Source organism: Populus alba, chromosome 5 (assembly GCF_005239225.2).
Source record: "Populus alba chromosome 5, ASM523922v2, whole genome shotgun sequence".
NCBI lineage: Eukaryota > Viridiplantae > Streptophyta > Magnoliopsida > Malpighiales > Salicaceae > Populus > Populus alba.
This window is the reverse complement of record NC_133288.1, coordinates 7,075,187-7,102,524: the sequence shown is the minus strand read 5'-3', so window position 1 is coordinate 7,102,524 and position 27,338 is coordinate 7,075,187. Positions and strand designations below refer to the sequence as shown.

The window sequence follows — 27,338 nt, the reverse complement described above, 5'->3', positions numbered from 1 at the left end:
TAAGTGTTGAGGGACTGATTGAATTTGAAACAAAATATAATGGTAGGGCGGGCGAATAGAACAGCTAGGGGGGTGCGGACTTCACTCGTACCAGCATGTAGTTGAAAAAAAAATGAAATGGACTTTAATGAGTTGAAAAATAAATCTTTGAATTTGAATTTTTTTTGAAATGATGTTGAAAATTACAAAATGAAAATGTGAATGACTGAAATATATTAAAAACATGTCTTTTTTTTGTTTTTTTGTAAATATTTCGAAAAGAGTGAGTTTTTAATAAGTATCAAAAGAACTAACTTTAAGAGTATAAATAATAAATGACCTTTATAACCCAAGAAGAGGATTTAGTTTTAATACATAATTTTTGAGGGAGCAATTCAAACAAAAAAACTCAAAATAATTACACATTCTATTTTTGTTCCATCACCATTTTATGACTGATTTAACAATGCCACCATTGTTAGGAATCCAAGAGTTGACCACAAACACAAAATTTTATTGAGAACAAATCTCCTCACAAAGAAAGTTGGTTTGCATCAACAAAACCAAAACCCTGTAAATTTTTTTTGGGTTATTTTTTTGTTCCAAAGCGGAGAGCGGGTCAAGCTACTTGACCTTGGTGACCATTCGAGTTAACATAAAGTTCAACGTACAATAACAGTTAAAAAAAACAACGACTACTGCACATTACACCCTTCTCCTTCCTTTTTCCCCTGGAATGAATCATCAAAATCACTACCTTGACGTGAAAGGAAGAAAGGAAGAAAAACCAAAACCCCCAAAATTCCCAAAATTCATGGACTAATTTTCACAAGAAAAACCCAACCACCACCACCACCACCACCACCACCAAAATGTCCTTTCGGTCACCGGAATCTTCACCTTCCTCGATCCTTCTAGAGGACTTCGGTCAAAAAGTCGACTTAACACGCCGAATCCGAGAAGTCCTCTTAAACTACCCCGAAGGCACCACAGTCCTCAAAGAACTAATCCAAAACGCCGACGATGCCGGCGCTACCGTGGTCCGTCTCTGCCTCGACCGGCGCCACCACTCCACCACCTCACTCCTCTCTCCTTCTCTCTCTGCATTCCAAGGCCCGGCCCTCCTCTCCTACAATGACGCCGTCTTCACCGAAGAGGATTTCACTTCGATTTCGCGTATCGGAGGTAGTGTTAAGCACAATCAAGCTACTAAGACGGGTCGGTTTGGTGTTGGTTTCAATTCTGTCTATCATTTGACCGATTTGCCTTCCTTTGTCAGTGGGAATTACATTGTCATGTTTGATCCTCAAGGTGTTTATTTGCCCAATGTTAATTCTTCCAATCCTGGTAAACGTATTGATTTTGTAAGCACTAAAGCGATGTCATTTTATAGAGATCAGTTTGAGCCTTATGTCGTCTTTGGTTGTGATATGGAGAATCGGTTTTCGGGTTCATTGTTTCGGTTCCCGTTGCGGGATTCGAATCAAGCGACAAAAAGCAAGTTGTCAAGGCAGGCGTATGTCGAAAATGATGTGGTTTTGATGTTTGCACAGTTGTATAAAGAAGGGGTGTTTTCGTTGTTGTTTTTGAAGAATGTTTTGAGTGTTGAAATGTTTGTTTGGGACGAGGGAGATGTGGGGCAGAGGAAATTGTATTCATGTCGTGTTGGGAATCTGAGTGATGAGGTTGTGTGGCATCGGAAGGCGATCATGAGAATGTCCAAGGAAATGGACGGTGGTGGACAGGGGGACGTGATGAAGGATGGGTATTTGGTGGAGTTTGAGAGTGAGGAGGTTGTTGGTGATGGTGGGAGTGAAGTGAAGAAGAGGAGTGATAGGTTTTATGTTGTTCAAAGTATGGGGTCAGCGAAGAGTAGGATTGGGGAATTTGCAGCTACTGCATCGAAAGATTATGATATTCATTTGTTGCCGTGGGCGTCTGTTGCTGCTTGCTTGACTGATGGTTTGTCTGATGTAAGTTTCATATTATCTATGAATTCATAGTTTTCAAGTTTCTTTGCGTTTGAACACAATGTTATTTTTTTTAGTTAGACTTTTAACTAACTTTTTTTTAGTAATTTTATGTTTTTAGTATAGTAACAACTGTAGATATTCTTTTTGTGTGTTTAGATTTAGAGATGAAACTAGTTAAGCTCAGGTACGAGAATAAATTACTTAACGGAGACTATTGCTACATGTTAGAACTGTGGATGAATTCAATTAATGGACTCTGTGAGCTGGGACTAAGGCTTGTTAAGTTGAGCCGTTAAATTTTTTCCCTTCATGATATCTCATGAATTGGATTGGAAACTGAATGGTCTCTATTCTTTTTTCCTTTTGTTTTCTCTCCTTGTTTGTTTGTCATTTTTTCTTCCATTGATGAGTTATTCTTAAGGAAAGCTGACAAGATGCTTTATTTGGTTGAATGCTTCACTATCTTCCTTTTTAGGCCTCTCCTTCACAAGATCAAAATCTTATTTTGTTGTAATGTAATTTTTAATAGAATGATGAGCTGAAGCTGGGTCGGGCATTCTGTTTTCTTCCACTCCCTGTAAGAACTGGATTGAATGTGCAAGTTAATGGATATTTTGAGGTTTCTTCAAACCGTCGTGGCATTTGGTATGGAGCTGACATGGACAGAAGTGGTAAAATTCGTTCCATCTGGAATAGGCTTCTTTTAGAAGATGTCGTGGCTCCTGCTTTTAGATATTTGCTGCTTGGTGTGCAACAATTACTAGGATCGACTGATTCTTACTACTCTCTATGGCCCACTGGTCCATTTGAGGAGCCATGGAGCATTTTAGTTGAGCATATATACAAAAGAATTGGTGATGCACCGGTTTTGCATTCAGATGTTGAAGGAGGACAGTGGGTGACTCTTGTTGAAGCCTTTCTTCATGATGAAGAGTTCCCTAAAAGCAAGGAACTTAGTGAGGCCCTTCTGCAGCTAGGAATGCCTGTCGTCCATTTGCCCAATGTCCTGTTTAATATGATTCTGAAATACGCTTCAGCTTTTCAGCAGAAAGTGGTTACTCCTGATACAGTGCGTGATTTTCTTAGGCAGTGCAAGAGTGTTGGGTTGTTGAACAAGTCTTACAGGCTTGTATTGTTGGAATATTGTCTCGAAGACTTAATTGACGCTGATGTTGGTAAGAATGCAAGCAATTTGCCGCTGCTTCCTTTGGCAAATGGTGACTTTGGATTACTGTCTGAAGCTTCCAAAGGGAGCTTGTTTTTCATTTGCAATGATTTAGAGTGCATGCTACTTGAACGAATTTCCGATAAAATAATTGATCGTGATATGCCTCCTAACTTGCTACACAGACTTTCCGCCATTGCAAAGTCATCAAAATCAAATCTTGCTATATTTAGCATCCAGTATTTTCTCAAGTTTTTCCCTAATTTCTTACCAGCCTATTGGAGATATAAAAGCAAGGTTTTGTGGAACCCAGAGTCTTCTCACAATCATCCGACATCATCATGGCTTGAGCTGTTTTGGCAATATCTCCGAAATCATTGTGAAAAATTATCCTTGTTTGGAGATTGGCCAATCTTGCCATCCACAACTGGACATCTGTACAGGCCTTCTAGACAGTCGAAACTAATTAATGCAGATAAACTTCCTGTTTTTATCCGAGATATCCTTGTTAAGATTGAATGCAAGATACTCAATCCTGCTTATGGAGTTGAACATCCAGATTTGTCGCTTTATGTGTGTGATGCTGATTGTGCAGGGGTAGTGGAATCAATTTTTGATGTTGTGTCTTCAGCTGGTGGCATAGCACAAACTTCATTTGACAATTTGAGACCCGAAGACAGAGATGAGCTTCGTGGGTTTCTTCTTGCTCCAAAGTGGTACATGGGAGATTGCATTGATGGATTCATCATAAGGAATTGCAGGAGGCTTCCCATTTATAGAGTTCATGGTGAAGGATCTGTTGAAGGTGCCATTTTCTCTGATTTAGAAAATCCTGAAAAGTACTTACCTCCTTTAGAAGTTCCTGATAATTTTTTGGGCCATGAGTTTATTGCAAGCTCCTCAAATATAGAAGAAGATATTTTGTTAAGGTATTATGGAGTTGAGAGAATGGGGAAGGCACACTTCTACCGGCAGCAGGTGTTCAATAATGTTAGAATCTTGCAACCTGAAGTTCGAGACAGAACCATGCTTTCTGTTCTGCAAAATTTGCCACAGCTTTGCGTTGAGGATGCATCTTTCAGGGAATGTTTGAGAAATTTGGAATTTGTGCCAACATTTAGTGGTACTCTGAAGCATCCTTCAGTGCTATATGATCCTCGTAATGAAGAGTTATGGGATTTATTAGAAGAATCTGATAGCTTCCCTTGTGGTGCTTTCCAAGAACCTAACATTTTGGACATGCTACATGGTTTGGGTCTCAGAACAACTGCTTCTCCTGAGACAGTGATAGAAAGTGCTCGACAAGTGGAACGACTAATGCATGAGGATCAGCAAAAAGCACATTCTAGAGGCAAAGTGCTTCTATCCTACTTAGAAGTAAATGCAATGAAGTGGCTACCCAACCAATTAAATGATGATGAAAGAACTGTGAACAGAATTTTTTCACGAGCTGCTACTGCATTTAGGCCTCGTGGCTTGAAATCTGACCTTGAAAAGTTCTGGAATGATCTGCGGATGATTTGTTGGTGTCCAGTAATGGTTACTGCTCCTTTCAAAACTTTACCATGGCCTATTGTGACATCCATGGTTGCTCCTCCAAAGCTTGTAAGATTACAGGCAGACTTATGGCTTGTTTCAGCTAGCATGAGGATACTGGATGGAGAATGCTCTTCCACTGCATTATCATACAATCTTGGATGGTTGTCTCCACCTGGAGGCAGTGCAATTGCTGCCCAGTTACTAGAGCTTGGAAAGAACAATGAGATTGTGACTGATCAGGTGCTTCGGCAGGAATTAGCCTTGGAAATGCCAAAAATATACTCAATAATGACAAGCTTGATTGGTTCGGATGAGATGGATATTGTGAAGGCTGTTCTAGAAGGATCTCGTTGGATATGGGTGGGAGATGGTTTTGCTACTGCAGATGAGGTTGTTCTCGATGGTCCTCTTCACTTGGCTCCTTATATACGTGTTATACCCATGGATCTGGCTGTTTTCAAAGAATTATTTTTGGAGCTCGACATTCGAGAATATTTTAAGCCTATGGATTATGCAAATATTTTGGGCAGAATGGCTGTGAGAAAAGGTTCCTCTCCTCTGGATGCACAGGAAATTAGGGCAGCCATACTGATTGTTCAGCATCTGGCTGAAGTCCAGTTTCATGAACAAGTCAAGATCTATTTACCAGATGTTTCAGGAAGACTATTCCCTGCCACAGATCTAGTTTATAATGATGCCCCCTGGTTGCTTGGCTCAGATAATTCTGACAGTTCATTTGGTGGTGCATCTACTGTGGCCTTACATGCGAAGAGAGCAGTTCATAAATTTGTCCATGGGAACATCTCTAATGAAGTAGCTGAGAAGCTCGGTGTGTGCTCACTTCGTAGGATCTTGCTTGCAGAGAGTTCTGATTCAATGAACTTGAGTTTATCTGGTGCTGCTGAAGCCTTTGGACAGCATGAAGCGTTAACAACGAGACTTAAACATATACTTGAGATGTATGCTGATGGGCCTGGGATTCTTTTCGAGCTGGTTCAGAATGCTGAGGATGCTGGAGCTTCTGAGGTGATATTTCTTTTGGATAAAACTCAGTATGGCACTTCATCTGTTCTGTCTCCTGAAATGGCTGATTGGCAAGGTCCTGCATTGTATTGTTTCAACAACTCAGTGTTCAGTTCACAAGATCTTTATGCAATCTCGCGTATTGGTCAAGAAAGCAAACTAGAAAAACCTTTTGCAATTGGAAGATTTGGACTTGGATTTAATTGTGTCTATCACTTTACAGATATTCCAACATTTGTTTCTGGGGAAAATGTTGTTATGTTTGATCCTCATGCCTGTAATTTACCTGGCATTTCTCCTTCACACCCTGGCTTACGAATTAAGTTCACAGGGAGAAAGATCTTGGAACAATTTCCAGATCAGTTTTCTCCATTTCTACACTTTGGATGTGATTTGCAGCATCCATTTCCCGGCACCCTCTTCCGTTTCCCCCTTAGGAGCTCTACTGTTGCTAGGCGTAGTCTGATAAAGAAAGAAGGATATGCACCAGAAGATGTCATGTCCCTCTTTGCTTCTTTCTCCGGGGTTGTTTCTGATGCTTTGCTTTTTCTACGCAATGTGAAAAATATCTCTCTTTTTGTGAAGGAAGGGAATGGTTCTGAAATGCAACTCCTACACCGTGTGCAACGAAATTGCATAACTGAGCCTGAAATGGAACCAGGTGCTGTGAATGATATGTTTAGCTTTGTCAATGGAAGTCAGTATAGTGGACTGGATAAAGATCAGTTGCTGAAAATATTGAGCAAGTCTGTGGATAAAAATCTGCCTCACAAATGTCAGAAGATTGTGGTGACAGAGAAAAATTTATCTGGTGTCATGTCTCATTGTTGGATAACTGGTGAGTGCTTGGGCAGTGTTCGTGCTAAGAGCTTCTCTGCAGTTGCTAATGATTCTCATGAATCAATTCCCTGGGCTTCTGTTGCTGCTTATATACACACTGTCAAGGTGATGGATGGGGAATTAAGTGACATCTCAAACATTGAGGGTGCTTGTACTTCTGAAACGTTTCAAGTTTCTACAACTTCCATTGAAAATAGGAAGAACTTCGAAGGCCGTGCCTTCTGCTTTCTGCCACTTCCTATCAGTACTGGTCTTCCAGCTCATATTAATTCCTACTTTGCATTGTCATCCAACAGGAGGGACATCTGGTTTGGTAACGACATGGCAGGGGGTGGAAAAAAAAGATCAGACTGGAATATTTACATTCTTGAAGATGTTGCTGCCCCTGCTTATGGTTACTTGCTAGAAAAAATTGCATCAGAGATTGGCCCATGTGATTTATTTTTTTCATATTGGCCAATGGAAACAGGATTGGAACCTTGGGCATCAATGGTGCGGAAGCTATACATTTTTATTGCTGAATCTGGTCTTCGTGTATTATTTACAAAAGCTAGAGAAGGCCAGTGGATATCAGCCAAACAAGCACTGTTTCCTGATTATACATTTCATAAGGTACATGAGCTTGTAGAAGCACTATCAGATGCCGGTCTACCTCTGGTGAGTGTTTCCCAGCCACTTGTAGAGCAATTTATGGAGGCCTGCTCATCATTGAACTTTCTGACCCCTCAGTTTTTAATGACTCTGCTGATTCGGCGGAGACGTGGATTCAAGGACAGAGGTGGCATGATTGTGACCCTTGAATATTGTTTACTTGATTTACAAGTTCCTGTGCAGGTTGATAGTTTGTATGGCTTACCACTATTACCTCTATCTGATGGTTCATTTGCTACATTTGAAAAGAATGGGACTGGTGAAAGAATTTATATTGCCCGGGGGGATGAATATGGTCTCCTCAAGGGTTCAGTTCCCCACCAACTTGTGGATCTTGAAATTCCAGAAGCTGTTTTTGGAAAGTTATGTGATTTAGCTGAGAGCGAGAAGTCAAATATTTCTTTTTTGTCTTGCAGTTTGCTCGAGAAACTCTTTTTGAAATTACTTCCAGCAGAATGGCAGCTCTCTAGTAAGGTTGTTTGGACTCCCGGTCATCAGGGCCACCCAAGCTTAGAATGGATAAGATTGTTGTGGAGCTATCTGAATTCATGTTGTGATGACCTATTAATATTTGCAAAGTGGCCAATATTGCCAGTTGGAGACAATATTCTTTTGCAGTTAGTTCCAAATTCAAATGTGGTCAAAGATGATGGGTGGAGTGAGAACATGTTGTCTTTGTTATTGAAAGTAGGATGTCTCTTCTTGAGGCATGACTTACCAATAGAACATTCAAAGCTGGAAAATTTTGTACAGCCCCCAACAGCAGCAGGCATCTTAAATGCATTTCTGGCACTTGCCGGTAAACCAGAGAACATCGAGGGGCTTTTTAATGATGCATCAGAAGGGGAGTTGCATGAATTACGGAGTTTTGTTCTCCAGTCCAAGTGGTTCTCTGAAGAGAGCATGACTGACATCCATATTGAAATCATCAAACATCTTCCTATGTTCGAGGCATACAAAAGTAGAAAACTTGTTAGTCTGTGCAAACCTAACCAATGGCTTAAACCAGATGGTGTTCGGGATGATCTCTTGGATGATGATTTTGTTCGTGCTGATTCCGAGAGAGATAGAATTATTCTAAGAAGGTATTTAGAGATCAAAGAGCCTTCAAGAGTGGAATTTTACAAAGTTTATGTACTCAATCGAATGTCAGAATTTATCTCACATCAGGGGGCTCTTACAGCTATTCTACATGATGTGAAGCTTTTGATTGAAGATGATATTTCCATCAAATCTGCACTTTCCATGACACCTTTTGTTTTGGCAGCCAATGGATCATGGCAACAGCCATCAAGGTATGTATTTTTCCAATCACGGATATGAGATGTATATTCATATATCTACGAGTACAAGTTGTTAATATCTTAAGCAGGCTTTTTGATGATCAAACTATTCATATTATGTCACTGATTTAGTTGGTTCCCCATTTTATGCATTATATATTGATTATATTACTCCTAACAACAGTATAGTACAATTGGCCACTTGTAATTTATAGCTGGCTCTTGCTTGCTGTATGATCTGTTGTCATTGTAAGTATCGCTACTTTTTCTCAAATCATATTTTTATCCAAAAGAAAAGCTTAAAGTTTTGGGCTAATTTTTGCAGACTAGTAGCTTAATAAACTAGCAATTCTATCCCCTCTACTTGCAGCTTAATTTTTACCATATGATAGTTTTGTTTTTCTGCAATGTTTTTTGCAGGCTCTATGATCCTCGTATTCCCCAGCTACGAAAGGTGCTTCATAGAGAAGCATTTTTTCCTTCTAATGAATTCTCAGATCCTGAAACACTGGAGACCCTAGTTAAACTTGGACTTAAAAAGAATCTGGGTTTTACTGGTTTTCTTGATTGTGCTAGATCAGTTTCAATGTTGCATGAATCTAGGGACTCGGAAACACTGAGTTATGGAAGGAAGTTGGTTGCCCTTTTGAATGCTCTTGCACATAAGCTCTCAGCTGAGGAGGGAGAATGCAACCGCAATGAATTTCAGAAAACTGTTTTATGTCAGAATAGCAGCGACTGGAACAGTGATCTTGCATATCTTGACTCTCCTGAGAGAGATAAGGATCAGTTTATAGATGACCTGGAGATTGACTATTTCTTAGCCAACTTGATTGATGATAAAACAGAAGAAGAATTTTGGTCTGAAATGAAGGCCATATCTTGGTGCCCTGTTTGTGTTCATCCACCTCTACAAGGACTACCATGGTTAAATTCTAATAGCCAAGTAGCATCACCGAGCAACGTGAGACCTAAATCTCAAATGTGGGTAGTGTCCTGCACAATGCATGTACTAGATGGTGATTGCGACTCCCTGTATCTACAACACAAACTTGGTTGGATGGATTGTCCTGACATAAATGTTTTAACTATGCAATTGACTGAGCTATCCAAGTCCTATGAGCAGCTTAAGCTGGGGTCTTCTATAGGACCTGATTTTAATGATGCAGTGCAGAATGGAATTCTGGCACTTTATTCCAGATTACAAGAATATGTTGGTACTGATGATTTCACACTGATGAAATCAGCTCTTAGCGGTGTTTCTTGGGTTTGGATCGGTGATGATTTTGTACCCCCACATGTACTTGCATTTGATTCACCAGTTAAATTTACCCCATATTTGTATGTTGTCCCATCAGAGATATCAGATTTTAGAGAATTGCTCTTGGGATTAGGTGTAAGACTCAGTTTTGATATTTGGGATTACTTTCATGTGCTGCAGCGCTTACAAAATAATGTGAAAGGCTTTCCCCTATCAACTGATCAGCTAAGTTTTGTTCATCGTGTCCTTGAAGCTGTCGCAGACTGTTTCTCAGACAAGCCAATGCTTGAGGCTTCTAATTCAGTATTGCTGATTCCAGATTCTTCTGGAGTTCTGATGTGTGCTGGGGATCTTGTTTACAATGATGCACCATGGATAGAAAACAACACTCTGATTGAGAAGCATTTTGTACATCCAAGCATCAGCAATGATCTGGCAAACAGACTAGGGGTGAAATCACTTCGATGCCTCTCTTTGGTAGATGATGATATGACTAAAGATCTGCCATGCATGGACTTCGCTAAATTAAATGAACTTTTAGCTTTGTATGGAAACAATGATTTTTTGTTGTTTGATCTTCTTGAGGTGGCAGATTGCTGCAAAGCTAAAAAGCTACACTTGATCTTTGACAAGAGGGAACATCCTCGGAACTCTTTGCTGCAGCACAATTTAGGTATGTGTTCTTGAACATCCTCGGAACTCTTTGCTGCATCATCTGTATTATTCAAAGAAAATTTTATATTTTTTCAAATTGCTTGGGGTTTTGAAGACATGGGTGCTTGGTATGTGTTTGCTTTCTTCACTTATGGGCTCTTAATTCGGGGCTCTTAATTCGTCTTAACTTTCCCCAAATCTTATCGCCATGGTGCCTTGAGTTATTGCTCAAGGCAACCTGGCTTCTGCCGAGTTCCCTCCTTTTCCCATGCTATTCAGCCTTTAAACTCATCGCATCATTGTGCCCATGCAAACCTCAACTTTTGCATATTCTTCATCTCTTACATAAAGCACCATCTACAAACCCAAAACAATTTATATATTTCTAGACACCAGCATTTTCTCCAATAACTAAAACATGCAAAGAAAACAAAAAGAAAGAAAGAAGGAAGGAAAGAAAGAACGAAAGAAGCGCATTCAACCATGCAAACAAAACTTAAATCTCAATATTTAGCCTGTCTCCAAAAATATGAAGCCTGATCTCTCCAATTCATTGATTTATCAGGCAGAGTCATTATTTTCTGCCATATCCAAACCTAAACATTATACGCATTCCAAATAGATTTAGAAGTTAGAACTGTAAATTCCCCAATTTAACAAATCTAGCCCATTACTAATACATGAGCAAATATATCACTAAACTGTCCACCCATTTTGTTTTTATATTGCCTGAATTTTTGTCTAGGCTTATTATTGTTGTGCATTGGAGCATTTCTCGGAGGATTGGTTTCAGAATTGTGGTTTGTGCAGGTGAATTTCAAGGGCCTGCTCTAGTTGCCATTTTGGAAGGCGTCAGCTTGAATAGAGAGGAAGTAGGCAGCCTCCAGCTTCTCCCTCCATGGAGACTTCGGGGTGATACAGTTAATTATGGGCTGGGACTTCTTAGCTGTTACTTTGTATCTAATCTTCTGTCCATTATTTCTGGTGGCTACTTTTACATGTTTGATCCTTGTGGTCTAGCACTTGGTGCACCTTCAAGTCATGCTCCAGCTGCAAAAATGTTTTCATTGGCAGGTATTTTGTTTATTCACAGAGTAGGCTAGGTTGATATAGTGTTTTTTACTGCTTTGCTCATGGATGTCCCCAACCCCGCTTTATCCTTTTTAAGATGTTTCCTTTTGTTTTAAATTTGATTTCAAGCACATACCACTTTTAGGAAGAGAAATGTGAAGCAAGCAAAATTCTATTTTGACTTTGTGTGTTCATGTGGTACCAGGTACTAATTTGACTGAGCGTTTTTGTGATCAATTTAAACCTATGTTAATTGGTGAAGGCATGCCATGGTCATCATTAGATTCTACCATTATCCGCATGCCTCTATCATCAGAATGCCTTAGGGATGGACTTGAACTGGGATTGAAGAGAGTAAAGCAAATATGTGATCGATTTATGGAGCATGCATCCAGAACACTTATTTTCTTAAAGTCAGTTTTGGAGGTATTAATTCTAGTTTAGCCAGTTATGATTTTGTGTGCTTTCAGTGGTTAGTTGCAAACTTTACTCTGGAAATATTTTTAATTGTTCTTTGTTCTTTTGTATTCAATAATGAACCATGATTTATGTCAACCAATTCCTGTCTTTGGATCATATTATGTAACCTTCTGCCATGTATGGAGAAGGTGGAATTGCAGGGACATTTAGTTTTTGCTCAAGGAGCTCATACATCATGCAATTATTTACTTAAGAAATCAATTAAATCATACAGGTGAAACAAGACAATTGAATCACAAGTAATCTTCAACTGGAATAATGATTTGGTATCGTCCCTGATCATTGGTTTACCCCATTCAGGGCTTGTAGATAAACATTGGCATCCATGAAAATTTATCATGTTCTGAAAATGATCTTCGTTTGGATACTGAGAGGTATCAGAAGATATCATGTTCTGGAATTGGATCCTTGTTTGGTTGAGTTAAGAGATGGTAATTTATGAATGTTATGATATACTTGCAATTGTCATCACTCATCATCATCATTGTCATCATCATTTGGTTAGTGAGAGTTTTCTTCCGATATCCTTGTTGGATTACCAATCACTGTCTTCATTAGAAAAGCAACCTTTCACGTGGCTCAAGCTTACTTACTAAGCGTAGGCTTGTCTGGTTTTTTTCTCCAAAATTTGCGGGACCCTGTTCAAATGGCTGTATTGGTGATATCCAACAGTGAAGAGCTGCCCAAAGCAATAGGATCAGAATGAAATGGGGAAGACCTTACCCATGTTGGATTACCAATCATTGCCTTCACAGTTCACTTGACGTGGGAATTGGCAGTTGTCTTTACAACCTTAGGTGCAATAACATTTAAACATAAATGCACGCCTATAATTATTCAGAGATTGAAGGAAATTGTAGCTGCTTTGTAATTTTGATTGTATAAAATTAAATCTGCAATTTTTGTTATATAGATTTAATTTTTCTTTTTTCCATTTTGTTAATATTTTTCCCAGTAAACCCTAAATTGACATCTAGAAACACTGAATACATTTTCTTAGGTGTCTCTCTACACATGGGATGAAGGCCATGCCAAACCTTGCCAGGACTATTCAGTTTCTGTTGATTTATCATCTGCTACCTTGAGGAATCCATTTTCGGAAAAGAAGTGGAGGAAATTTCAATTATCAAGGTTATTTAGTAGCTCAAATGCTGCGGTTAAACTGCATGTGATAGATGTAAATTTATACCAAGGATCTGCTAGAGTTGTTGATCGATGGCTTGTTGTGCTTAGCCTGGGTTCCGGGCAAACAAGAAATATGGCTCTTGATAGGTATGCTAGGTGCAAAATTCTTCTAACACTTTTGTTTTTGATCAACTGCTGCATTTGAAAATCGAAGGTGAAAATCGAAGCATTGTTTTATATAAATTTGTTTCATGTCTTTTTAATTTAATTTGGATATTTCCGGGAACTTCTGCAAAGGTAGAAATTTTCTTTTGGCAATCTTATCCATTAACGCATAGTAATTTCATCATTATCAGCTGGAGCATAGTCTCCCCTCCTCCCTTTTGCCTAAGTTATATAAAATGAAATCTGTTGGACTGAAACCTGATTGTTGTTTTGCATTGTTTCACTTAGGCGATATCTTGCATACAACTTGACCCCCGTTGCGGGAGTTGCAGCACATATTTCAAGAGATGGATGTCCTGGTGATCTATTTCCAAAGAGCTCTGTCATGTCCCCTCTTCCTTTATCTGGTAGTATAGCACTACCTGTCACTGTCCTTGGATGTTTCCTTGTGCGTCATAATAGTGGTCGTTCTCTCTTTAAGTACCAGAAGAAGGTAGCTTCAGAAGCACAGGCAGATGCTGGAGATCAGTTGATTGAAGCTTGGAACAAAGAATTGATGTCCTGTGTTCGTGATTCCTACATAGAAATGGTGGTGGAAATGCAAAAATTAAGAAAAGATCCTTTGACTTCAGCTATTGAATCAAGTGCAGGTTGTGCAGTTTCTTTGTCTTTGAAGGCATATGGTGATCTAATGTATTCCTTCTGGCCTAGGTCTACTGGGCTTGCGATGGTTAATCAACCTGGAGAACCCTTAGTATCGACAGAAGTGCCTAAAGCAGATTGGGGATGCCTGATTGAAGAAGTAATAAGGCCATTCTATGCTCGGGTTGCTGATCTTCCTTTGTGGCAGCTGTACACAGGAAACCTGGTTAAGAGTGGAGAGGGTATGTTTCTTTCACAGCCTGGGAATGGAGTGGGTGATAGTTTACTTCCAGCTACTGTGTGTGGCTTTGTGAAGGAACATTATCCAGTGTTTTCTGTACCATGGGAGTTGGTGACAGAAATTCAAGCAGTGGGGGTTACAGTTCGAGAAATAAAACCTAAAATGGTTAGGGATCTTCTTAAGATGTCATCAACTTCTATTGTTCTTCGATCAGTTGATACCTACGTGGATGTTCTTGAGTACTGCTTATCTGATATCGAGTTTCCAGGATCATCTGGTTTTGATAGAGATGATACAACACTGAACTCTCTCAACTCCAGTACCATGCATAGAGCAACTAGTGAAGCAAGCAGCAGTGTTGCTTTATCATCATTGCCTAATCTACGGAGTTTTCATGGCTCATCTGCTCAGAGTGCAGACAGTTCAGGAGATGCTCTTGAAATGGTGACAAGTTTGGGGAAGGCTTTATTTGATTTTGGCCGGGGAGTTGTTGAAGATATTGGCAGGGCTGGAGGGCCTTTAATTCAGCGGAATACCATTTTAGATGGCATTGGTGCAAATGTAGATCCAAAGATTCTATCAATAGCTGCTGAGCTTAAAGGGTTACCATGCCCAACTGCAACTAATCATTTAACTAGGTTTGGGGTAACTGAGCTTTGGTTTGGGAACAAGGATCAACAGGCGTTGATGATGTCTTTGGCAGCAAAGTTCATCCATCCAAAAGTACTGGATAGATCTTTACTGTTTGATATATTCTCAAGAAATGCCATACAAACCTTATTAAGACTGAAGAGTTTCTCTCTCCACTTACTGGCAAGTCATATGAAATTACTTTTTCATGAGAACTGGGTGAATAATGTAACGGGGTCAAATATGGTTCCATGGTTTTCATGGGAGAGTACTTCGAGTTCTGGTGGTGAAGGGGGTCCTTCTCATGAATGGTTAAGGTTGTTTTGGAAGTGTTTTGGTGCGTCTTCGGGAGACCTCTCACTCTTTTCTGATTGGCCTCTAATTCCTGCTTTTCTTGGGAGGCCCATCTTATGCCGTGTAAAGGAGCGTCATCTGGTCTTTGTTCCTCCCATTAAACAAACATCATCTGGAGATGGTATTGTGGATGCAGGTAGCACAGGAATTGATATGACTGGATTGTCCACAAATCATACCCCTGAATCTGAATCTGAATCTGAATCTGAATCAGAATCAGTCCAGTCTTACATTGCTGCTTTTGAAGTAGCCAAAAATAGGTATCCTTGGCTGTTGTCACTGCTGAACCAGTGCAACGTACCTATTTTTGACACTGCTTTCATGGACTGTGCTGTTTCATGCAATTGTCTCCCTGCATCTAGTCAGTCCTTGGGAGAAGTGGTTGCTTCCAAGCTTGTTGCAGCAAAACATGCTGGCTATTTCCCTGAACTTGCATCATTTTCAGCTTCAGATAGTGATGAACTTGTTACTTTTTTTGCTCAGGATTTCCTTTATAATGGTTCTACGTACAGAGCTGAAGAACTTGAAGTACTGCGTGGTTTGCCTATATATAAAACAGTTGTGGGATCCTATACACGATTGCATGCCCAAGATCACTGTATGATCTCTTCTAGCTCATTCCTTAAGCCATCTGATGAGCGTTGTCTCTCTTATTCGACAGATTCAATTGAGTTTTCATTTTTACGAGCTCTTGGGGTTCCTGAATTGCATGATCAACAGATTTTGATGAGGTTCGGGTTGCCGGATTTTGAAGACAAACCTCAGTCTGAACAGGAGGATATATTAATATATCTTTACACATATTGGCAAGACCTCCAAGCAGATTCTTCTTTACTTGAAGTTTTGAAGGAGACCAAGTTTGTAAGGAATGCAGATGAATTTTCCCTAGATCGCTCTAGGCCCAAGGATCTGTTTGATCCTGGTGATGCTCTATTAACATCTGTGTTCTCTGGTGAGAGAAGGAAATTTCCTGGAGAAAGGTTTAGCACTGATGGGTGGCTTCTCATTTTAAGAAAAACAGGTCTTCAAACTGCAGCAGAAGCAGATGTAATACTTGAATGCGCTAAAAGAGTAGAGTTCCTTGGAAGTGAGTGCATGAAATCTTCAGGGGATTTTGATGATTTTGGGACCAATGTAAGTCACAGCCGCGATAAGGTTACTATGGAGATATGGGCATTAGCAGGATCTGTTGTTGAAGCTGTGCTCTCAAACTTTGCTGTCCTTTATGGCAACAGCTTCTGCAATCAACTTGGCAAGATTGCTTGTGTACCTGCTGAACTAGGATTTCCTAATGCTGGTGGCAAGAAGGTGCTTACTTCATATAGTGAAGCTATTGTGTCAAAAGATTGGCCTTTGGCTTGGAGTTCTTCTCCCATCATCTCTAGACAAAATTTTGTGCCACCTGAGTACTCCTGGGGAGGGCTTCAGCTGAGGAGCCCTCCAGCCTTTTCTACTGTCCTAAAGCATTTGCAGGTAATAGATCATATTGTTCTTCCATGTTTTTCCAAGAGTGCTAGTTCATGCCAGTGCAAATGGAACTAACATGGATGCATCTCAGGTGATTGGAAGAAATGGAGGTGAAGACACTCTTGCTCACTGGCCAACTTCTTCAGGCATGATGGCAGTTGATGAAGCTTCTTGTGAAGTGCTGAAGTACCTGGATAAGGTTTGGAGTTCCCTCTCTTCTTCAGGTACTCCCCTGTTACTCCTGCTATTTAACTTCCTCAGACATGGTCCAAATCCTTTAATAAATGCTATTTTTTTTGGAATTCTTTTGAAAAGTTAGTATTAACATGGAAATAAGTATTAACTTTTTTCGTTTGAAGGTAAAAAAATGCTCCTTACCATCCAGCAAATGATTCTTGGTTACTGTCTGTGGTAATAACTTGTTTATTAAGTTTCGTGATGAACTATGGCTTATTTGTCAGTTTTCCATCTACCAGTGGTAGGATCATCCAAATGGATAGTACCCACTTTTATTTGATTTCTAAACAATTCTTCTTTAGCAAGAATTAAGCTATTAATTTTGACCGTACTGCATCAAAATTTCTACAATTTATAGACAATTAGACATACCATTAGTTGTTAAATGAAAATTTTCACCGGTGCCTATGCCCAATTATTAGCTGTTCACCTCTCTCCTTATCTTTTATTTATGCTTATGCAGATAGAGAAAACTTGCAGAGAGTGGCATTTCTGCCTGCTGCTAATGGAACACGCCTGGTCACAGCAAACTCTCTTTTTGCGCGTCTGACAATTAATCTGTCACCATTTGCGTTTGAACTTCCTACTTTGTATCTTCCATTTGTGAAAATTCTCAAGGAAGTGGGACTTCAGGACATGCTTTCAGTTGCTGCTGCAAAGAATCTTCTAATTGATCTCCAAAAGACTTGTGGATATCAGCGTTTAAACCCAAATGAACTCCGTGCTGTGATGGAAATTTTGTTTTTTCTCTGTGACTCGACTGTTGAGGGAAACATGTCTGATTGGAAAAACTGGACATTAGATGCAATAGTCCCAGATGATGGATGTAGACTTGTCCATGCACAATCATGTGTATACATTGATTCTTATGGTTCCCGATATGTCAAATATATTGACACTTCCAGGTTAAGATTTGTTCATGGAGATATTCCTGAGAGAATTTGTATAGTTTTGGGCATCAGAAAGCTATCAGATGTCGTAATAGAGGTAAATTACTTGATTTTCTGAAAGTTTCTTTTAAATTTGTTTGCAGTTCAATTTTATACATCTCCGATGATGAACTTTTATATTCAGTTTGCAAGATCTGTTTCTGTTTGCAGGAACTTGATAAAGACGTTGATTTGCATACATTGGAATATATTGGATCTGTCTCTGTGGCACTCATCAGAGAGAAACTGTTGAGCAGATCATTTCAGGGTGCTGTATGGACTCTTGTAAATAGCAAAGCTAATTACACCCCTGCAAGAAATACTGTTCCTTTGGAAACATTACAAACTTTACTGGAATCTGTTGCTGAAAAGCTGCAGTTTGTTAAGATCCTCCAAACTCATTTTATGCTCCTTCCAAAGTCTTTGGACGTCACTCTTGTAGCTAAGGACTCTATTATTCCAGATTGGGAGAACGGATCCAAGCATCGTACTCTTTACTTTATGAACCGATCAAGGACCTCTATTTTTGTTGCTGAACCACCTACTTATGTATCTGTACTTGATGTTGTTGCAATTGTTGTAAGCCAGGTCTTAGGCTCCCCTACCCCATTACCTATAGGAACCCTATTTTTATGTCCTGAAGGCTCAGAAAGTGCAATCCTCAATATTCTAAAACTTTCTTCTGACAAGAGAGACATTGAACCCACAAGTAATAAACTGGTAGGCAAGGAACTACTTCCTCCCGATGCTCTTCAAGCACAACTTCATCCGTTAAGACCATTTTATAGAGGAGAGATAGTGGCATGGCGGTCTCAAAATGGAGAGAAGTTGAAGTATGGTAGAGTTCCAGAGGATGTTAGACCTTCAGCTGGCCAAGCACTCTACAGATTCAAGGTGGAAACTGCACCAGGGGTTGTAGAGCCTCTTCTTTCTTCACAAGTATTCTCGTTTAAAGGCATATCAATGGGAAATGAGGCTACTTCCTCAGCAACTTTACCAGATGATAGTCATTCAGTAGTTGATAAGAGGAATGCCAATGATGTGCCAGAAAGTTCTGGAAGAGGCAGAACAAGGTCTTCTCAGGTGCGGGCATTCAACTTCTTGACCTTAGGTTTTCATTGGTTGCACGCAATATCATACTAATCTTATTGTTGTTGGAATTTTATGGATACATTCGTGTTATACTCATGTTGCATGCAGTCAATTTCAATTCCCATTCAAGGCTCATTTAGATTTTTTGAGTCTTATCAGGTTGCCAGACTAATATAGTATTTTATTGACTTTCCTAGTTCGTTATAAGCAGTAATTATTCTCTCTCTCCGAGTTTAGAGAAGGTAGGGAGTGTAGGGGAGAGGAGGAAAGGTGGTCATTTTTGTCTTCTAGGTTTTTGTGCATGTAAAATTGAAAGAAAGCATCTTCAAATGATTAATGGTCTAATTTTCCTTCGATTTAAAATGTTTGGCAAAGGATAGCATGTTATTTTGATTGTTCAAAACTAATTATCATTGGTATTTAGCGAGGTAAGGCTGTTATGGAAAGCATTGTTAATGATTTTGAGCATTGGTCAATTGTATTAGCTGGGATCTATTCAAGTAGTTAGCTGAAGATACTTTTTTAATGTCAACTGCAGGGTGGCAAAGAGCTCCACCGAGTGTCACCTGCAGAACTTGTTCAAGCGGTTCATGAGATGCTTTCTGAAGCAGGGATCAGCGTGGATGTGGAAAAACAATCTCTTTTAGAAAGAACGTTAACTCTGCAAGAACAATTGAAAGAGTCTCAGGCAGCACTTTTGCTTGAGCAGGTTTGTGACTTGCAATTTCAAAACTCACTGTAACTATTCAGTGTGATTGTATCTATAGAAATCAGTTCTGGTTTGGAGTTTAAATTTCACAAAAAAAATGTTTCTTCAGAAAACTCAACTGACAATTTCACGTGGCAAGAGATATAATGAAAATTTCACGCTGATAAATTCTTGATACGGGACATTGCAGGAAAAGGCTGATGTGGCAGCAAAAGAAGCTGATACAGCGAAAGCGGCATGGCTTTGCCGGGTGTGTTTGACCAATGAAGTTGACATGACGATAGTTCCATGTGGTCATGTACTTTGTCGCAGATGCTCATCCGCTGTTTCCAGGTGTCCATTTTGTAGGCTTCAGGTCGCAAAAACAATCAGAATTTTCCGGCCATGACAACTCTGCTGATTTAAACAAAGTGAGATTTTTGTCATATATCTAGAGTTTTACACCTTGATTCATCGGAATGACCTCCATCTCTCATCGGAAATCATTTTGTGTTAGCTCTCATAAACGAGGGAAAAGATGAAAACTAGGAAGGACAAATTGTTCTGATACGTAGTTGTTTCAGTGAGAGTTGGAGAATAGATATCATGTTCCTCATTCCAATCTCCTTGTGAATAGTTGCTTCTTGCGCTTGTACATAAGAAAATGATAAAGAGAGAAACGTATAGTTTTACTCTGTTTCGTTGGATGTCCTTGAAAGGATAATACCATGCTTATACACTGAATTCGACTCACGTGTCTTCATTTCTTGTAATTGTTTTTCTTTCCCTGAACTCAATCTCTTGCAAAGAGGGGCTATTTCATCAGCTGAATTTGGAGCATTCTGCGCACCATCTATTTTAGGCAAGTCTCCATTACAGTACTTTAGTAGCTAGCTAGATACCTACCATTCTTGCTGGTTCCGTCGATTACCATCATCTCCACCACCATCCCTCTTGCTGAATTCGTTGTTAGGCTGGCTGCCTATCAATGTTGTTATCACTTTCCCCTCTTTGATGAGTACGATTTTCGTTCCTTTGCACAAAGATAAAAACTAAGTGGACTGTTATTTTATCTTTGTGCTTTTATCTTTTGGTGAAAAAATAGTCTAGTCCTTTGGTCTAAATTTCAAGGGAAAAAAAATACAATCAACTCTGGTTTTCAAAACAAGGACTAAATTACAAAATTATATATATAAAAAAGATATTAAATTGTAATTTACTTGTAAAAATATAGCAATTTAACCAACTTAGAAAATCTTATTGCTTAACCAACTTAAGATATTAGAAGTCTTGAGTTCAAAGCATACCTCCTAGTTATCTTTACCTTCACTTAGTTTGTAAATTTCTAAATACTAACATAAATTTTTGTTTTTTATTAAAAAAAAACAAGATGGGTACCTTTTAATTTAAGAAAAGGTGACGTGAATCTCATTATCATAAGGACATTTAATCCATTAAAAAAAAATGATAACAAATCTTGAAAAGTTAAAACAAGTTTCATTGGAGTGATACAATGAAAAACTTATTACAAGGCACCAATACTATTGGAATAAAAATCTCCACCCTACAAATATCAATTTACGAATGAGAAGTATAAAGAAGACGCAATGAAACCAATTAATCATTGATAAGTTAATTTAATTCATTAAAGAACTAAAAAATTCAGGAATCTCTCACACAAATTGAATAGATTTAATAACAATAATATTATCAAGTCTTAATATTTTATCTTTACAAAGAATATTTATAATCTTAAAAATAAAAACCCTAATGCTAATGGGCCAAACTTGTACCTAATTTAAATAAGTCCCAAACTAATTAAAATAATGTTTACGAATAATAAAAATAAATAAAACAATAATTTAAGACTATTTCTCACCTCTTGCTAACTATGACAATGAAAAACACCAAAGATAAATAATTGTTGAAGAATCCTCGCTGAGCAAAAGTCTATTGCCTTGTAAAATAAAAATTAATTTCTGATCAATTAATTCTTCTTGTTTGATATAGAGTCCTTATAAAATAAGTATGCTAAAAGCTACTATATAAGCTCCCAATAGCATCAAGAACTCATTGTAATGAATGAAACTCATGACTCTCAAGGAAACAATATTTTTTCTGTTTTTTGCACTCTACTGTTAGATTTTATGCCCAACTTTAAACATGTTATTTTTTTTTGTACGAATGAATTAGTAGGTCTATCATATATTATTGAAAAGATACAAATGTCTAGTTCCATCCCAATTAGAATGGTATCCAAAATTATCTTGTAGCTTTAGATATGACTTTAATGTTAGACAAAAGTCTATACTGATATATTTGAATATTTTTAACCCAAGTCTATTGACTTAGCCGATTGAACTCCTTTTTGATTCGCTTCATTTTAGATCATAGAATAGACCCAATGAACACTTCTGAAGGATCCTTTGACATCGTAGCCATGATCACAAAGAATATGAACGAACCATCTTCTCTATAGAACTAACATTATACTTATCTTGTGAATTCACAAAATCATAAATTTTGACTATAGAACTAACATTATAGTTATCTTGTGAATTCACTTTATAGGCATTTACTCCTTTAAAGAATATGAACGAACCATCTCCTCTAAGAGTCCGTTTGTCTACGCGGCTGTGGCTGCGGCTGCGTTTTATTTAAAACGCAGTCCGCAGCCGTTTGATAATAATAAAAACTCGATTTACTGTGCATGGGACCCACACAACTTTTGTGTTCAAAACGCCAAAAATGAAAAGCATACAAAACCTGCTTCTCATCCACTGTAGCTGATAAATAATACCGAACAGTGCAATTCACTGTACTGTTCACAATGAATTGCACTGTTCACGCACTGTTCAGAGAATTAAATTTGTACTGTTCACTGTAGCTGATATAATTGTTCACGCACTGTTCACAATTCATTATGTTTTTTTTTTTTTTTTAATAGTTGTATTAATTTTTTTTTTAAAAAATACTAGTTTAAAGAATTAAATTTATTCGCGATGTGAACAATATTTTTTTCTTGAAAAACTAGTATAGAGTCAATTAAATTTACTCGCACAATAATATTAATTTTATATCTGATAATATTTTATCTAATTTTATTACACGCTCAAAAAGTTATGAAAACTGTAATTTTTATCGGATGAATTTTGTACGTAATAAAATTACAAAATGGAATAATAAAAAATATTTTATATAAAATATTTTTTTTTCATGATGTAATAAGAGTAAAAACGAAACTACTTTTTATTCAACCTTAATTTCAACCACAGTTTTAACCAAACACCTATTTTTTTAAACCAACCTCAATTAAAAGAACTTTTTATAAAACAACTTTTTTAAAACCACAACCACAACAGCTACCGCAATGCCAAACACACTCTAAATATTAACTTTGACGACTTTTTATGTCTAGAAAAACGATGGGGTCCTGCTTCGGTATCTTGGATAAAGACATAGGATTGTCCCTTTCCTGTCAAGTTTCCATCTACTCTTAACAGTTTTATTGGGTGTAAAATCGAGTAGATTTCCTCAGATTTGATGGCCATGCAAAAATCTAGAAGAAATGCTTTCCGGATCGCTGAATCCAATTCCTGAATTCGTCTGTGTGCAGGTTTCTCAATGATGCTGCAGTTTTGTATCCGTAAAGTACTTGATGCTGTAAAGAGAGGAACAAAGCTTTAACAATGCATGTATCTTTTCATGTAACTATTAGATGCGAATTGCTGCGACATTCCATTACAAATGCTGCTTCAAAGTATAAAACCTACACGAAGACAGTAATTAGCATGCATTAGGACATGGATGGACACCTTTAGATCTGATGTGGAGAAGGATTCAAATTTCTATTGAAGCCCTTTAACCTGAATAAAAATATCAATCATGTGGGTGTCCCAAAAGAAGCAAACAACATGGCCACACCGAGTCTTCGCCTGTTCTGAAAGTCCAGTTTACGTGGAGATTCTGAAACATATCAAACTCATTACAGAATGTTCAGGAAATTCTAACAACAGGATAAAGTTACAAAAGATAATCGACAAGTTCTTATATTCTCATTCCTTGCAAAACTTAGGTCTAAATTCATTTATAAGTTGCAGTTAGATATATAAAGCTTCAATGATAAAGACTAGAGTTGATGACCTCCAGAGAATTAACTATCTGCTATGCAACAGAGGCATAAATAAAGGTTCTACGTGGAGCTAGTCTGGACTTGGTCCGCCATGGTCAAGAGGACACTCTGGCTATTAAAGCTGTAAGATTTCCACTGAATGTTCCAAACTCAAGAGATTTTGGAAGTAGAGAAGACCGAACCAAGTGTTTTAACCTAATTTGACTAAATCAATACCCTTCTCTCATAAAACAGAAGGATATTCACCAAATCTAGCTACCCCATTGATTTGCTTCCCGAATAATGTCCCCTCTTCTATAACCATATGAATGAATTATTAACTAAAAGACCCACCCACTCATCCAAAGATCAGAAGAAATCGGTACTCAAGTTTATAAACGTGGTTTTTGTTGAAAGTTTTTATTTTTGTTTGAAAATATATTAAAATAATATTTTTTATTTTTTAAAAATTATTTCTAATATCAATATATCAAAATAATTTAATAATATCAAAATAATATTAATTTAAGAATTTTTTTTTTATGAACATAAATATTTGGATCAGTTTATATATACTTTGACTAATTTCATGGATTCTAAAATTAATAATTATATAATTCTTTAATAACTATAAAATTTATGGACTCGAATCAGATAAACTCTAATAAATTATTATTTGTTAAATAGATTGTATGTTTAAACTTATAAAGCATAACATAACGGAAACTCACCCCGGGAACATTTAAGGTAATTTATTCTAAACAAAAGACCATACACAAACATGGTTAGAGTGACTGACATACACTTGATCCAACAGAGATGCTCTCACTTGAGTTGCCTCCTCCTATCTACATATCTAAGCTGGCCCCTCATCACTATTTTAAACCTTCTGCTCTGTTCAAGCCCTCAGCCCATCAATCCCAAGAGAAATCTCGGTCTTCCCCTCTTTCTTTCATTGTAAAAGTATACTATGTACAGATAAAGCACCAGACTTTCTCCTCCCTCTAACTCTCAAGTCTCAAATCAAAAGGAGCAATCTTCACAAAGAGAAAACAGAAATGAGCCTCAGAAATCAGAAGGAATTGACCATTATTGCCAAAGAAGCATTCAGCAAGATGTTCTTGGTGGCCAAAAGTCTATGCTTTCTCCATGTCACCAACACCCATGTCTTCACTGTTGCTTCTGTAAGTATAAATAAGCATAAAGTAGTGATTTTTATTTGTTTCTTTTTAGAATCTAAGCATTGATTTGGTGTCTTTCAGCTCTATGGACCAAGTATGCTCCCTACCTTTAATCTTACCGGTGATTGGGCATTGGCTGAGAGGTTTTCACACAAGCTTGGCAAAGTGGGGGCTGGAGATATTGTTATTTTAAAATCACCTGTGGAGCCAAGAAAAATTATGACTAAAAGAGTTATAGGTGTCGAGGGTGATTCTGTTACTTACGTTGTTGAACCCAAAAACAGTGATAGAACTGAGACTATTGTGGTATGTGTTGTTTCTTTTGTTGGGTGTTTATAGATTTTGCCTTTTGTTGTTAAAGCTTAGTGTGATGTCTTTTTGTTAGTGGGTTTTCAGTGGTTCTGCTGCAGCAGCTGCTGCTTTTTTTTTTTTTTGGTTGATTTTTGATGTTTGCTTAATGGGTTTTGGAGAGTGTGGTTTGGTTAGTCAATACTATTTGATGTTTTTGCTTTGCTTGATTTGTGGATTATTGCAATTTATTGTTTTAGAGATTGTTGATTGTTAGTTACTAAATGAAAAATGTTTGTTCTCTTTGATTAGGTTCCAAAGGGGCATGTTTGGGTAGAGGGAGATAACATATATAACAGCAAGGATTCAAGAAACTTTGGAGCAGTTCCTTATGGCCTTCTTCGAGGGAAAATGCTTTGGAAGGTAAGCCTATTTTCTTCCTTAGCGTGCTTTTGTTGAATTTTTGAGATTTTATAAGGGCTAGGATTAAGACAATGAACCAAAAAAAAAAAAAACCTTGAGTAATGGCTGATTTAAGACCTAGAAGGTCCGAAAAGTGACCATTTATCTTTGTTTTCCAAGGCATAAAGGTAGACTGAAAATGATCCTGTATGTTACTCTAATGCACAATTGTGGAAAATTTCTATAATAATGCAGGTTAGTTAATCATGACCTGGGAACTTGATGAAATATTCTATAAGTAATATGAACCGATGTTGTTGTTGTTGGTAGAAACTTCTAAATTTGTTTTCCTGGCCCACATGGAATAAGGAAAGCCATCTAAGATGAAGCACCATCTACTCCCAAGAGTGATCGACATGGCAGCCCAAGCAGGAGATACAGGGTTTAGTTCAGTTTTTGCTAAACATGATGTGATATTGGTTACAGCCTATATGCTGCATGACAACAAGTCATTCCTATACTGTCTCAGTAATCTTCACAAAGAAATTTACGTTTTATTATGACTTAAATGGTGTTGAACTGTGGAGAAAAATGCATTATATCAAACCATGGTTGAATTTATCGCTTTCTAGCCTGACCTTCTCAAGCAGTCCGCCCTAGGCAATAGGCATTGTGATGTAAAAAGTATGCAGTAGTTGATATCTAGTGAAATCATCAGTGTGAACTCTGTGGATTAAGATAAATTCATCCTTAACTAGTTGCAATAACGAAGTGGTATGAATGGAATGATTATCAAAGCTCAGGTTGACTTCATGAGCAGCTGGATCACCGATTCACGTGCTCTACCACTATTTTACATATTATGATCTTCTGATTGTGAGAGGAAATGGACCAAGTATACCCTTATTCGGAGCTGACAGCTATGAATTTTTGTTCCTTTTGCAACTGCTGGACATTCATTTTTCATAAAGGCTTATCTCCTTGCACTAAATTTCATGGTTTTTTCTCTTTCTTTCATTTTGTTTCTAGATATGGCCACCTAAAGATTTTGGATATATTGGAAAAAAGGAGCAAAACAGCTGAACAAATGTCGCTAGGTAAGTGTTTTTAGATGGCACACAATTACTGTCTCCATTTTCCTTTTCTCCCTATTTTATATTGTAATGTCTTTGATCTTTCTCAAAGTTTGATTTTAGTGGTCTGCTGAGATCAAGTATGAGTGAATAAAATGAACCTCATTTGTTCACTTCTAATCAGTTCTCAATACATGCAGGTGCCCGGCACTCAATAGCAAGGTTCAAGATTCATTTTGATGCATTTTAAATTGAAAAATATTTTTAAAAAATATAATGCATCACAATGCTAAATTCTATAGTTATGAAACCTATTCCGCCCCAAATAGTTGACTTGGGACTCGGGGCCTTGACCATGTGTGAACTCACAAAAACTCGGGCCTGCAATTGGCCCTAAATAACTATAATGGTCTATATTTATATGAATTGTTTTTTAACTTTTTGATGTGAGATAACTAGACTATACTTCACATTTTTTTTATATAGTTTTAATTAACATGCATTGTTTTTTAATATTTCAATGTGTGATAACTATACATAGCTATATCTACATGCATTATTTCTTAAATTTTCAATTTGTGATAATTATATATAGCTACATTCACATGCATTATTTCTAACTTTTCAATGTAGGATAATTTTATTGTACTCCATGCCTCATATTTTCTTTATTTTATAACCTATATTTGTATGCATTATTTCAAAACTTTTTAATGTGGGATATTAAAACCTTAAACATAATTTTCTTTTTATTTTTCTGGGTTAATCTAATTTATTCCATGTGACTTGGAATC

At 37.7% G+C, this 27,338-nt stretch overlaps 2 protein-coding genes across 4 annotated transcripts; both read left to right on the top strand.

Annotated features, from left to right (window-relative positions):
- The first annotated feature begins 306 nt into the window (after positions 1 to 306).
- On the top strand, positions 307 to 20,262 carry LOC118057046 (uncharacterized). The gene is made up of 12 exons (XM_035069494.2): positions 307 to 1,952; positions 2,482 to 8,465; positions 8,874 to 10,387; positions 11,179 to 11,442; positions 11,645 to 11,865; positions 12,920 to 13,191; positions 13,498 to 16,549; positions 16,635 to 16,767; positions 17,244 to 17,767; positions 17,881 to 18,792; positions 19,340 to 19,510; positions 19,701 to 20,262. The coding sequence occupies exons 1-12, from the start codon at positions 852 to 854 to the stop codon at positions 19,896 to 19,898; spliced, it is 14,346 nt and encodes a 4,781-aa protein (XP_034925385.1). The 5' UTR covers positions 307 to 851; the 3' UTR covers positions 19,899 to 20,262.
- A 4,131-nt stretch (positions 20,263 to 24,393) lies between these two features.
- LOC118057044 (mitochondrial ATP-independent inner membrane protease subunit 1a) lies at positions 24,394 to 27,057 on the top strand. Of its 3 annotated transcripts, none has more exons than XM_035069492.2 (5): positions 24,395 to 24,784; positions 24,863 to 25,087; positions 25,382 to 25,492; positions 26,501 to 26,568; positions 26,745 to 27,057. In XM_035069492.2, the coding sequence occupies exons 1-4, from the start codon at positions 24,659 to 24,661 to the stop codon at positions 26,552 to 26,554; spliced, it is 516 nt and encodes a 171-aa protein (XP_034925383.1). In that variant the 5' UTR covers positions 24,395 to 24,658; the 3' UTR covers positions 26,555 to 26,568; positions 26,745 to 27,057. The 3 variants fall into 3 exon arrangements, with proteins under 3 accessions (XP_073265269.1, XP_034925383.1, XP_034925384.1); XM_035069493.2 differs by having other exon boundaries at positions 26,729 to 27,057; XM_073409168.1 differs by lacking the exons at positions 26,501 to 26,568; positions 26,745 to 27,057 and adding an exon at positions 25,841 to 26,196 and having other exon boundaries at positions 24,394 to 24,784.
- Positions 27,058 to 27,338: the final 281 nt, after the last annotated feature.

Excerpts from the sequence above, each read along its gene's own strand:
- LOC118057046 (XM_035069494.2), top strand. The coding sequence starts at position 852 with ATGTCCTTTCGGTCACCGGAATCTTCACCTTCCTCGATCCTTCTAGAG. Across the intron at positions 11,866-12,919 it reads TCTTAAAGTCAGTTTTGGAG|GTGTCTCTCTACACATGGGA; the intron begins GTATTAATTCTA and ends ACATTTTCTTAG. Across the intron at positions 13,192-13,497 it reads AGAAATATGGCTCTTGATAG|GCGATATCTTGCATACAACT; the intron begins GTATGCTAGGTG and ends TGTTTCACTTAG.
- LOC118057044 (XM_035069492.2), top strand. The coding sequence starts at position 24,659 with ATGAGCCTCAGAAATCAGAAGGAATTGACCATTATTGCCAAAGAAGCA. Across the intron at positions 25,088-25,381 it reads ATAGAACTGAGACTATTGTG|GTTCCAAAGGGGCATGTTTG; the intron begins GTATGTGTTGTT and ends CTCTTTGATTAG. Across the intron at positions 25,493-26,500 it reads GAGGGAAAATGCTTTGGAAG|ATATGGCCACCTAAAGATTT; the intron begins GTAAGCCTATTT and ends TTTTGTTTCTAG.